At 36.9% G+C, this 13,223-nt stretch overlaps 1 protein-coding gene across 1 annotated transcript in view; it reads left to right on the top strand.

Moving 5' to 3' along the window:
- nrxn2a (neurexin 2a) overlaps nt 1–13,223 on the top strand; it is a gene marked incomplete at its 5' end in the record, with an annotated part of 371,676 nt that overhangs the window by 154,040 nt on the left and 204,413 nt on the right. The window contains 3 exon segments of the mRNA XM_081391515.1: nt 2,183–2,302; nt 3,650–4,031; nt 9,669–9,859. Of these exon segments, the coding sequence (XP_081247641.1) occupies nt 2,183–2,302; nt 3,650–4,031; nt 9,669–9,859 (693 nt within the window).

Genomic DNA, 13,223 nt, shown 5'->3' with positions numbered 1-13,223 from the left:
GAAGCTTCTGCCATGACCGTCCCAGTCCCAGACCTGAACCCTATAGAAAATGAGTGGGCTGAACTGAAGAGAAGTGCTAACATGGATCTGGGAATCTGAAGGATCTGGAGAGATTCTGTATGGAGGAATGGTCTCTGATCTCTTGTCAGGTGTTCTCCAAACTCATCAGGCATTATAGAAGAAGACCCAGAGCTGTTATCTTGGAAAAAGGAGGTTGCAAAAAGCATTTAATAAAAGGGTGCCAATAATTATGGTCAATGTGTATTAGAGAAAAACATTATTACATGAAGAGCATTTCTCCCCATTTTCAATTGTTTGCTTCAATGAAAGGTTCGATTTTTGTGAATACATCAAAAGGATAAACAATGCAGATTTATTTTTACAGCCGCCTTTGATCATATTTACCAAGGATGCCAGTAATTCTGACATTGGGTCTCATTCACTAATAATTGGGTGGATTATTTCGTATTTGTACGCACAGGTGAACTCAGGAGAAGAACAATCTCCACCAAATTCACAACACATTGTACACACATGAATGATTTCACACACAACTTTGTGTGTACGCATGCTTAGTGAATGAGACCCGTTGACTGTATAACAAGTTTAGATGGAAAGGATCTTAAGCTGACTTGCTGAAGACATTATTGTAGCTTTACCTATTAATAGACACAAACTTTTATGAAAATAAATTCCAGCATAGCTTTACAACAACCCATAATGAAATGACCCTTCACAGTAGATAATGCTTTACAATGAACTCTATTTGAGAGCTACAAATGGGAATTTATCCGTTCAATAAAATACCTTACTCGCCTGTTGAGTCATAAAAACACCATCTCTGCTCTGCTTTTACAATATTTAAAATCCCTCAGTTCTCGCCATCGCTGACAAACCAAGCCCATTCTGATTCTGTTTTTGCCAGAAGACTCTTCTCTGATCGGCGTTATTTTTTAAAACGGGTCATTACCTAGAGGTTCGAGATATGAACCTTTCTCACTTGTTGTGACAACTAACCTATGAAGTTAGTTACATAATTTACCTTTAAATGGCTGAATATTAGCATAATATATTTTTTAATCTTATTATAAAGGTGGTGATATATACTTACATCGATCTCATATTAAATATTTGAAATACTCCTACCCTTATCCTAAACAAGTGCATAAATTGCCATCTCAGCTGTAGTCTATCATTTAAATTGAATTTAACTCTAAACAAGTTTAAAACATACTGGGAATGTCATTAAAGCCTTTTTTTCCACAAAATTATAGGACATTAAATTCATATTTGTATAAAGAAAAGCAAGGTTGTTTTCACTGAGGAGGCAATAGTGCTTTTTCACAAGAAACAGATTTTACGTCAGCACAGTGAAACGTGTTCACGCGGTGTGCGATCATGCACAAACATCACCAAACAGACACGCAAAATGGCAAAACTAACTGAATTATAAGCGCCATCATTTAGAATTAAACAAACTAGCATTTGTGATGACCTGAAGCTAATTCAAAAGATTAATACATTGCTGGGTCTTCATGTAGTTGTGAAATGTTTGCACTTTGCAGAGTAAAGCACAATATTGTGAATATTTCACAATGTTGTTTTATTCTATTTTTGATTAAATGCAGCTCTGGTTAGCTTAAGGTACCAATTACATAAACATTACCAAATCTGTGTATTTGCAGTACATGTGTTGTCAATCTGAAGATGATGTTTTCTTAATTTTTTCTATTTGCATGTGTTTTCTTCAGTCGCAGTGCATTGAGCTCGCTTGGTCACCTTACTTATCTGTATTGACCAGCATTTCAATACTGGTACTGTAAAGAATACATTATAAACACCCTACATAGGCTCACAGAAAGTATTAGTAGAACAGCATATGTACGCGTCACGGTTCTCCTTAAGGAGCGTCTCGGTGCGTATGTTTTGTGTGGGCGCGCGGTTGTGTGAAATGTAAATCAGTGTGTTTGCTTGTATGCTCGTGAGTGTCAGTATGCTTGTCTGCACTCTATAGAAACGTTTGAGTTAGGAGATATGTCCTGTCAGTTCACTCTGAGTACGTGTTTGTATTTGTGTGTGTGTGTGTGTGAGTGAGAGCACCAGGCCTGTGAGGTAGACTGTGCTGTATTGATAAGACGGGAAGCTTGCAGCGGAGTGTGACTTTGGCCCTGTCTCTTTGCAGGTAAAGGACCGGAGACTCTGTTCGCAGGGCATAAGCTGAATGACAATGAGTGGCACTCTGTGAAGGTGGTGCGCCGTGGGAAGAGCCTGCAGCTTTCTGTTGACAATGTGACCGTGGAGGGTGAGCGGAAGACCTCACACACACTGTATATGGACACATGGACAATTATTACAGTTATAATAGAGTCGAGATTCAATCTTAATATACCTGTGTACTGTACACTACATTCAAAAGTTTGGGGTCAGTAAGATTTTTTATTTTTTTATTTTTTTTAAGGAATTTAATAGTTTTATTCATGCATTAAATTGATAAAAAATAAATGCTGTTCTTTTGAAATTTTTATTTAAAGAATTCTGAAAGTTATTATTTGCAATACTTTTTTTTCATCAATGCTACATTCAATTGTTATTTTGAATTTTTTATTTATCAAAAAATCCTTATAGATTCCTTTCAAAGTTTCCACAATATTACTAAGTAACACAATAGTTTTCAACATTGATGGTAATTATAAGAAATGTTTCTTGGACACCAAATCAGCATATTAGAATGATTTCTGAAGGATCATTTGATACTGAAGACGGCAGCAATGGCTGATGAAAATTCAACGTTGCCATCAGAGGAATAAATTACATTTAAAATATATTAGAACAGTTTTGTTGTTGTTGTTGTTGATTTATTCTATTTTTGATTAAATGCAGCCCTGGTGAGCATAAGAAACTTCTTTCATAAACATTAACAAATCTCACTGACCCCAAACTTTTGAACGGTGTATAAACAAGATAATATGAACATGAAATTTTAAAAAGGAAAACATTTCGGACTGAAATTAAACTTTAAAGTGAACATAAACATGCTTACTGTATCCTAACCAGGTGTGATCCATTAAAGTAATGATCACTCTTTTTCTCCAGCTTAGGGCTGGGTGGCCCCACCTACTGTGAAACTATGAAATCTAATTGGTCTAAATTCTTGCACCTCATAGTGAATTCTAATGTTTCCAATTTGTGTATGAATCATTCAGATTGCTTTTGTGAAACAAATGATCCAATCCACTGCCAAAGTGTGACTCGAAAGAATAGTTTGTTCGCAAATTGCTACTCATTTCATGAACAATTCAATATTTTCAGTGAATAATGACTTAAATTTCAGTATGTTTCTTATAGGAAGTTATCTTCACGGATTTTCACGTTCAGTATACATATACTTGCTTGACTTGCTGCATCATACCTAGTTAGGACAGCATGTTATTCATTCTTCGTTGTGGTGAAAACTGAAAGATTATATATAGAACAGTTTTTCAGGTTAAAATTCATCTTGCACATTGCAAGTTCAGCGTTACAGCACATCCAACTCTGAATTGAACATCAAAAGCTGTACTTGCCTTGGGATGTGCTCAGGCAGCACGCCATTCCCTAATATCTTCAGTTCCCAGACCTGACTAATCGAGCGTGTTTGGTTCCGCCACAGGCCAGATGAGTGGAGCACACACGCAGCTGGAGTTCCACCACATAGAGACGGGCATCATGACCGAGCGGCGATTTATCTCAGTCATGCCTTCCAACTTCATCGGCCACCTGCAGGGCCTCACTTTCAATGGCATGCCGTACCTAGACCAGTGCAAGAATGGTGATATCTCCTACTGCGAGCTCAACGCCCGCTTCGGCATGCGCCGCATCGTGGCCGATCCGGTCAGCTTTCGGAATCGAGGCAGCTATGTGGGGCTGTCCACCCTGCAGGCTTACGCCTCCATGCACCTCTTCTTCCAGTTCAAGACCACCAGCCCCGATGGTCTGATGCTGTTTAACTCTGGAGACGGGAGTGACTTTATCGTGATTGAGCTTGTGAAGGGGTGAGTGGGTGAAGAAGAAGTTTATTGTATTACTGTGATTATACTCCTGCGCCATGTTTTTAAAGACCCTATTAAAATAAAATTATAATTGTGTAGCTTTTAGTTAATTGTCAAAACTCGCTTTTAGCAGATATACACATTTAGAATTTGCAACAGTGTTATTTTAGTAATAGTTATATACTATATATTTAGACTTTAAAATAGCTTTTGTGTTATTTTAGTAATAATTATATACTATATATTTATTTATTTTTAAATAGCTTTTGTTTTTATATTTTCAGATTTAATTTTAATTTGATTTATTTTAGTTTTAGCTTTATTTTTTATTTTTTAATTGTATCTATTTATATTGATTTTTATTGTAGCTTCATTTAATTTAATGAAAATGTTTTTTAATTTTTAGTTAATTTAAAAACAACACTGATGTACAGTCGTTTTGGTACTGTGTAAATGTGCCAAAAATATTGATGACTCATCTTGCACTACACAGAAATTTGCCCAATCAAATGCGCTCTAGAGTGAAAAAGCCCCTCAAAAAAAAGAGAAGTATTCTGCTCAACGGTCCAGTTTCAATGAGAATTGTGCTTAGGAAAGAAAACTATTATCAACTGATTTCGTGTGGACTTTAAATGGCAAAAATATAGGATACTGCATTTGACTCCGCCCTCTGCTGCATCAAACCAATCAGAGGAAAAGCTCATTGAATACAATCGGTTCATTATTACAGGACTTTATGGCTTTGTCCCGAGGAGCGCATCACTATTGTCCATACTCGTATTGCTAAAAACAGCATTAATCATTAAAATCATATTAATAAAAGCCATTTGATTAAACTATGAAGTTAAGACAGGAACTATAAAGAAGAGATTAGAATGGAAGATTTCAGAACATCACTGCACAAATAAGGAACTAGAAATTTCAGAAATAGGCAGGGTATTATGAAATAATAATAACGCTGAGAACTACCTGATTGGAGAGAGAGAGAGAGAGAGAGAGAGAGAGAGAGAGAGAGAGAGAGAGAGAGAGAGAGAGAGAGAGAGAGAGAGAGAGAGAGAGAGAGAGAGAGAGAGAGAGAGAGAGAGAGAGATGAAATTAGAGTGCAATAAAAAGTTAAGCCTTATAAGAGCAATATGTGATGGAAAGCCTGATTCCTGAGAGACAACGAGAAAGAGACCTTAAAGCAAAGTTTCCTGAACCATTCTACAGCACTACAGCAAAGGAAATTATATTATTCTCTGAATTGTGAGCTTGCAGTCTCATTTGAATGTGATGAAAAAGACAGTGTATTGTCGAACAGTGCTAAGACAACACTTCTTTTTTGGCTGCACTCAAAAACATACAACATGAGTAGTCCGAATCAGGAACAAAAGACTCTTAGAAGTCGCTTGTTAAAGGATTTTCCCCCCAAAAATCTCAGGCTCTTTTCCAAAACCTAGTGAGCTGCTTTTGAAGGTGTCATGGGGCTCAGAAAGCAAAGCCTTTTCCAAAAGGTGGGCATCTTAATTATGCTGCCTACTAAGAATTCATGTTTTGGCCAAATGCAAACGAAAAGCCTTTAACCCAATATTTGCATGTGCTATGAATTTTTTGTTGTCATTAGTCAGTGCTGTTAGTCAAACTCTGTTGAAAATGAGTTGAGTTTGTTTCAGTTAACATGCTCCCTTATAAGGCAGCTGTCTATGTAGGCAGTCTGCAGCAAGATGGTTCAAAAGGTTTTGGTGACGGTCTGATTAATCCTTCACTAAATCTAACTCAAAAAGTCTTGAACTCATACAGTACTGAAACGTGTTGTTCATATGACAATGTGCAGTTATAGTCGTTTGCATATATGCACAGTTATAAACAAAAATTTGCACAAAACTAACTTTAAAGCTAACTTTAGTTTAGGATCCAATTCTCACTATTAACAAGTTGCCTATTAGCATACATAGTACTATGATATTGGCTGTTTATTAGTACATATAAGGCACATATTAATGCCTTATTCTTCATGATCATATTCTACATCCCTTAATCCTACCCAATACCTGAACTTAACAGCTACCTTACCAACTATTAATAAGCAGTAATTAGGAGTTTATTGTGGCAAAAGTCGTTATTAATAGCTAGTTACAGTAATAGTGAGAATTGGACCCTAATCTAAAGTGTGACCTGATATTTTAAATTATTTGGAATAATTAACGGATTAATTCAGTCTTTAAAACATTGCAGTATGTTACCAAATTAGCATTGTAAGTTTTAGTTCAATTATGGGTTTGAACCGTTTGGGGAGTGGGTGCGATTCTATAGGAACCACTGACAGGAAGAAAAAGACCTTGAGATGGTAAACAAGTATTTTCTTCTACTCTACCACCCATATGATAATATAAATAAGGATACTGAGACATTCCCACTGACAGCTCAAAGTTCAGATTCAGTACATTACACAGATTGTTGGCAATATAATCCTTTAGCATACAAACATCAGTCCCGAGAGAGTCGAAGCTCAAAGGCCTTTTCCGACAGAACTAACGCACACTTGTTTTTGTAGAAGAGTGAGTTGCAGATATTATTGCAAAAACTCCCAGAAGACACAGCAGATGCAGATATTCGAGGGAGAACATGTAAGCAGCTAGTTTAACACAATCAAATATGAGAGACATCCAGATGAAGTTAAGCCGCCACGCTAAACAGCACGTTTAAGTTTGCGATTAGTTAAGAGGCATTACTTGGATGTGAATCATAGCCGTGGGAGGGTGAGTCAAGTCGCATTATAAGATTCGCACATTTGTCTCCTTGGCATTTAGTTAAAGGTACGAGGAGGAGAATCGCTTGATGAATCATCTCAGGATAGAGGCCATATTTAAATTTAAACAAATTCTGCATGAGTTGCTTTTGGTTATGCGTAAATGCTGATCAGTATCTGCTAGGAAGCAGCTCGAGTTATTTTTTGACGTTTAAGCATACGCCCGATGACTGTGAGACAACTGTTTCTGCTTGTCAATCAAGAGTGATTTTAGTGGAATGATTGCGTGGATTGATATTCTTAGCCTCGGATACTGTAATCGGCTCACATGCAAAGTGCAAATCCATTTCAAAAAGATAAATAAGCACTGGTGATCTTGATAGAAAAAAGAGCAACTTTTAATCACATGTAATGTAAGTGTTATTTGATTAACGGTATTCTATTAATTGGCAGCTCACTCTGTTCCCAGCCCACATGCCAAAGCCGCCACGTGGGAGATCCGCAGTCTCGGATCAGTTATTTTTCCTACCAGCCTAGTAAAAAGATTTCTCAGTTCAATCATACTGCCTATGCCAAACATAGCAGGTACAACAACCTGATTTTCTCTATACATTTTATTCCATTGGGCAAAAATGAATAGTGACAAAGGGGAAGGTGCCTCAGATGTTTAACTTCCTCAGCCGCAGTGGTCCAGAAAGCCAGTTATTCAGTAAGCAATTAGACAGCAGGTGGCCTTGCCTCTCACCGGAGTCTGCACAAGCATGTAAAATGAGAGAGCGCTAATGAGAGCTCTCTCTCTCTCTCTCTCTCTCTCTGCAGTATCCTGATGCACGAACTGAGGGCAATTATCAGCATTTGCAAAATCAAATGTTTATAGTTTGAATAAATATTAGGAATGCACTGTTTTTCTCCATGACCTTGTTAGTATTGACCACTCTTTTTATTTTACAACTTTTTTTGGCATTGGTTTGAATAGAGTGTGAAAATGTCTTTAGTTCTGCAAGTATTTTTCACATTTAGGCATTTCAGACAATTCTTCAGTAAAGAGTTCTAAGCCACACAAACAGTTCAGAGATGAATCACAGTATTATAGTATTCATCTGGAAGCAAAAAAGTATTTGAAAAGTGGAAAAAGGTGCGAGACAGTGTAGTCTTATGAGGGATTGAACTACTGCTGCAGTCACACTTGAGCTCTGTTGCTGAAAGTCTCAATTCTATGATAAAAGATGATTTCTCTTAAGGAATATTTCAATACTCAACAACCTCAAAAGCTTATGTTAGGTCTTTCTTGAAATATTTGTGGATTATCCAACCCAGGCTTGATGATAAAAGGTGCCTGTGATGACATTTCTGTAAAATTATATTGAAATTGAACACTTTGAAATTGAAAGGTCTAGTGAGTGGTGTTCAGTTTTATTCAAAACAGATCTGTTGAAAGTTGAATCTGGAAAAGTTTTATTACATTGGTGTTTGTACATATTGTTGGAGTTTGGACATTTCTGTTAGTGGCACTAAAAATGTAATACTGTATTGTATTTGAAAATAAACCTAACAGCTATACTAGCTTTCAGCTTTCCTGTAGCTCAAACAGTAGAGCGTTGGCGCTTGCATTCGATTCCCAGGGAAAACAAGAATTGATAATGTAATTATGTAAATGTGTACCTTGAAATGCAATGGAAGTCGCTTTGGATAAAAAGCCAAATGCATAAATGTAAAAAAAAAAAAAAAAAAAAGCAAACATGAGACACATTTTCTGAAGCAACCATGCCATTGTTACTTGTTTCTACAAGTATTTGAGCTCTTTTATTGTGACTCATGTTTCACGAGACTCGAGTGCTCCACATTGCAACTTCAACAATGTACTAGGTGGTTGGCGCCGATAGTCTTGTGGGCGAGTGCGCCGACATGTAGCGCCGTTGGGCTTCGCGACCCGAGTTCGACTCCGGCTCGTGGACCTTTCCCGATATATCGCCCCAATCCCCCCCTCCCCCCTCTCTTTCTCTCTCTCTCTCTCTCTCTCTCCCACCTCACTTCCTGTCTCATCTGTCCTATCCAATAAAAGGCTAAATAAACACCAAAATTAAATCTAAAAAAAAAAAAAAAAAAAAAAGCAAACAAACAATGTACTAGGTGAACTCCCAAGCAAGTTTACTATGTCGGGAAAAGCCATACATATGGAGCTGGTTATGTGATGCAGACATAAAAAAAAAGAAAAAAATTGTTTATAAATCATGCTCTATGGTAAGTGTTTTGAGGTCATAATATAGTAATGTGCAAGGAAACGTATACAAATAAATATTCATTAATTGATAATCTTCCCCTGTAATTATAATTTGTGTGTAAAGAAATACAATTTGTTGCTGTTTTGCTGCCACTAGTGTTCAAGCCGCAAAAATGGTAAAGACACGTTTTTCCCAATGAGCCTATGCTGCGATTATTGCGAAAGATCAGATTCTCTATGGAGAAAATTGAAATGCCTTTTTTACTTCCAGAACACTTTTCACTCTATTGGCTGATCAACTGATATGGTAGCTATATATTGTCCACGACTAATTTTGGCATATTAGTTATCAGCCAAAGCGCATTTATCACTGGCAAATGCGGGTATAAAATCTTTAAATTGAAATAAATATGTGAAATGGAATCTTTTCACAAACAATTTCAAAGCATCAAATAATGTCTAAATATGATATATGGAGCAACAGTGTATTGCATTTTAAGGGATACTTTGCTGAAAACTGTAACTGGGGCTGCACACCGAGCTTCTGACAGGTTAGAAGTCTGTCTGTGCCAGTATTTCAAGCCTTATTACAGATATTGATTTGGAAGCAGAAAGGCAGTATTGTCATCCTAAAGAGGGTTGCCTGACTCCACTGGGCTGTGTGATTGACAGGGGAACTGATGTATTGCAGGTACATCCATTATGTTTTTGACTTGGGCAATGGGCCGTCGCTCATGAAGGGCAACTCTGACAAGCCGCTCAATGACAACCAGTGGCACAATGTGATGGTGTCCCGCGATGACAGCAACGTGCACACGCTCAAGATCGACTCCCGCACGGTCACGCAGCACTCCAATGGAGCCCGCAACCTGGACCTGAAAGGTATTTATTTCCTCTCAATATTCACAAATTTCAGAATCATTTCTGAAATTTGACATGCTGTAATTTGTTCACTGTTTTGGTTTCGTTGGCTGAGTGATATGCACACAGGTTTGCAATAGTATGACTTGAAAGGGTAGTTGACCCAAAACTGAATATTGTTGCAATATTCCAAATAAATAGATTAATATTCACAAATAAATGTAAAGAGTTTCACAAAAAATGATAAAATTCACAAATAAATGGATTAAGATCCACAAATAAATAAAATATTTACAAATGTTTTATAATTTTACAAACACAACTCTGCCTGGCATTTATTTGTGAACCGCTTTGTGCATTTGTAAATCGCTGCACACATTTGTGAATCGGTTCCTGTGCATTTGTAAATCCCCTCACGCATCTGTGGATTTTGAAACACTTCTAGCGTTGACGTTTAGACAAATCCACAAATAAGTGGACTCCACCCACCGCCTAGTCAAGCCAATCAGATAACGGCCACATCGAGCTGGCCAATCGTAGCACGTTCTCGCTTCAACCAATCACGTTTGGCTTTACACTGGGCGATCTTGCTCTGAAATAACTGCTCATTCATCATTCATCTGCATTTGCTCAAATAGGAAGTGTACGCGTAAAGGCCCATAAAATATGTTTAAAATTTGGATTTTGTTAGAATTACACCATTAGACTGCTTGTCAAGCCACAATTTTTATGAGCCTTGAAAAAAGCCAGAGAAACAGCACTTTACATCTCTGTTATGGGAACATGTCACGTTATTCAAGATAGAGCAGAAAAGCATCAAGTAGCTGACTAATGAAGAACTGGGTTCAACCTATAAATAGCTACACGAGTTTTTAATTTGCATTGCAAGATTTTTATTTGCAGCATCGACCCCAGTAGCCTACTACACGCTGATGCTGAGGCTTGTACTGTTACATATTGGGTGGTCATTTGGGCCCATATTTGGTATTCTACATGACATTTATTTATGTCCTATTGCTATTTGTCACCGCGATTGTGCTTTAAAAGGCAAAATCGTATGTTCTGTAATTTCTTGCATCGTGTCTACCCCGTGCGAGGCTATCTACACTGAGCAAACCGAATGTGCAAAACATTTGTCCTAATTGCGTGAAGTAGCCGCTACATCAGAAGTTCGGGCATCCATTTACTAGAAATGAATGCACCGCGTCCAGGACACTATCACGAAATATGATTTTTCAAGTAACCAGCACTAGTCAATAAGTAGGCTACGATCAGAGCCGTTAAGAGTACGATTATGCAGACATGTCTGCAGCTAAGCAGACGTCACATAGGGAATATGTGTTAACATTTCAAACATGCTAGTTTTACATTATTGTAAACTGCTACGGCAGCAGTGAATAGATAGTGCCTATTTGCTTTTGACGCGCTGTCGCGCCTCTTGCCGGTGTAGAGACTGTTCATGATGCTCGGGATCTCTAATTATCATAATTCCCTGAGTGTATCCTGATGGAAATATAAAGAGGCCTTAAACTCCAACAATCTTTTGAAAACAGAATGTTTTTACCACACAAACAGCTAGTCTGCTCCTTTCAAGGATGCAAGAATCAGTTCCCGCCCCGAGTGTAAAGCCAAACGTGATTGGTTGAAGCGAGAACGTGCTACGATTGGCCAGCTCGATGTGGCCGTTATCTGATTGGCTTGACTAGGCGGTGGGTGGAGTCCACTTATTTGTGGATTTGTCTGCACGTCGACGCTAGAAGTGTTTCAAAATCCACAAATGCTTGAGGGGATTCACAAAATGCACAAGAACTAATTCGCAAATGTGTACAGTGATTTACAAATTCACAGAAAGCGGTTCACAAATAAATGTCAGGCAGAGTTCTGTTTGTAAAATAATAAAACATTTGTAAATATTTTATTTATTTGCAAATCTCATTTTATTTATTTGAAAATTTTATCATTTTTTTGTAAAACTCTTAACATTTATTTGTGGATCTTAATCTATTTATTTGTGAATTCGATACATTTTTGTGAATCTCTTTACATTTATTTGTGAATATTAATCTATTTATTTGGAATATTGCAACAATAATAACCCCATACTCATCCTAATGTCACTACAAACCTGTATGACTTGCTTTCAGTGTTTTTTTGTCCATACAATGAAAGTCAATGGAAACCAGCTGTAACAATTTGGGAACCAACATTCTTCAAAATACAGTATCTTCTTCTTTTCATTTGGAATGACATGAGGGTGGGACTAAGATAACATAACTTTCTTCCACTTTCATTACACTCACTTTGATTGTTTAGGTTCAAGTCTTATGACTGTTGTCTCATTCTTAGGTACGCTTAGATACATATTTGCAGTTATGCTCATCTTGGGTTTGATTCTAAACTCTTGCATTCAACTTTAATGAGTATATTTCCTGATGGGTATTTACACTGCTCCCAGCTCCTTGTTTAAATCATGTTGCTTCTGAAATCTACCTTCCAGTATTTCTCACTTTTTCTATCGTTTTTCACTGTTTCTGCTGTAATTAGAAGAACAAAGAGGAGCGCCTACAGGGGAAAGAGAAAAAGCAACAACAACACGCCAATGACTTTGCATAATTTTTTGTGCTTCCAACCCTGCTTTTGCTATCTTAAGCAGGTGTTGCTTGACTCTGGGCACAAAAACAAACTTTTATTTCACATAAAATGTATGAATATGAATCTCATGTATATTTAGTTCTTTTCTTGTGTGTTGAAATGAAATATTTTGATTGAAAAGACATTAGCAGCTGCTGGTATAGCAATATCCTAGGCGTTTCACTATTCTGAGGTTTCACTGGCATCTTATTAGAAATCTTGGAAGGCAATCGTTAGTTTCGTGTCTTAGTCGACATTTGTAGAAAGCTGAGACAAGTTCACAAAAAGAAAACAGAACCCACTTTGTTGGTCAAGACCACATAATCTAACCATGGAACAAGTAGATGTAATGAGAATTGTAATGAGATGTAAAGGTTTTTTTTTTTTGTTTTTTTTTTTCTCAGTGTCTGCTGCTTTTCTCTACTGATTTGACTAGTAATGCGGTAGATTGGAACCATTTCTTTTGTAAATGAAATGAGATGTTTTATAGTTCAAAACTTTGGAAACATTAACATTTTTCAATATGTTTTAAATAAGTTTCTTATGCTCACCAAGGCTGCATTTACTTATTCAAAAATACAGTAAAATCAGTAATATTGTGAAATAGTATTACAATTTAAAATAACTGTTTTCTATTTTAACAAATTTAAAAATGAAATGTATTCCTGTGATGACAAAGCTGAATTTTCAGCATCATTACTCCAGTCTTCAGATCCTTCAGAAATCATTATAATATGCTGATTTGCTACATTAT

The sequence above is a fragment of the Scardinius erythrophthalmus genome, assembly GCF_964197995.2.
Source record: "Scardinius erythrophthalmus genome assembly, chromosome: 17".
Lineage (NCBI taxonomy): Eukaryota > Metazoa > Chordata > Actinopteri > Cypriniformes > Leuciscidae > Scardinius > Scardinius erythrophthalmus.
This window is presented reverse-complemented; position numbering and strand designations above follow the sequence as displayed.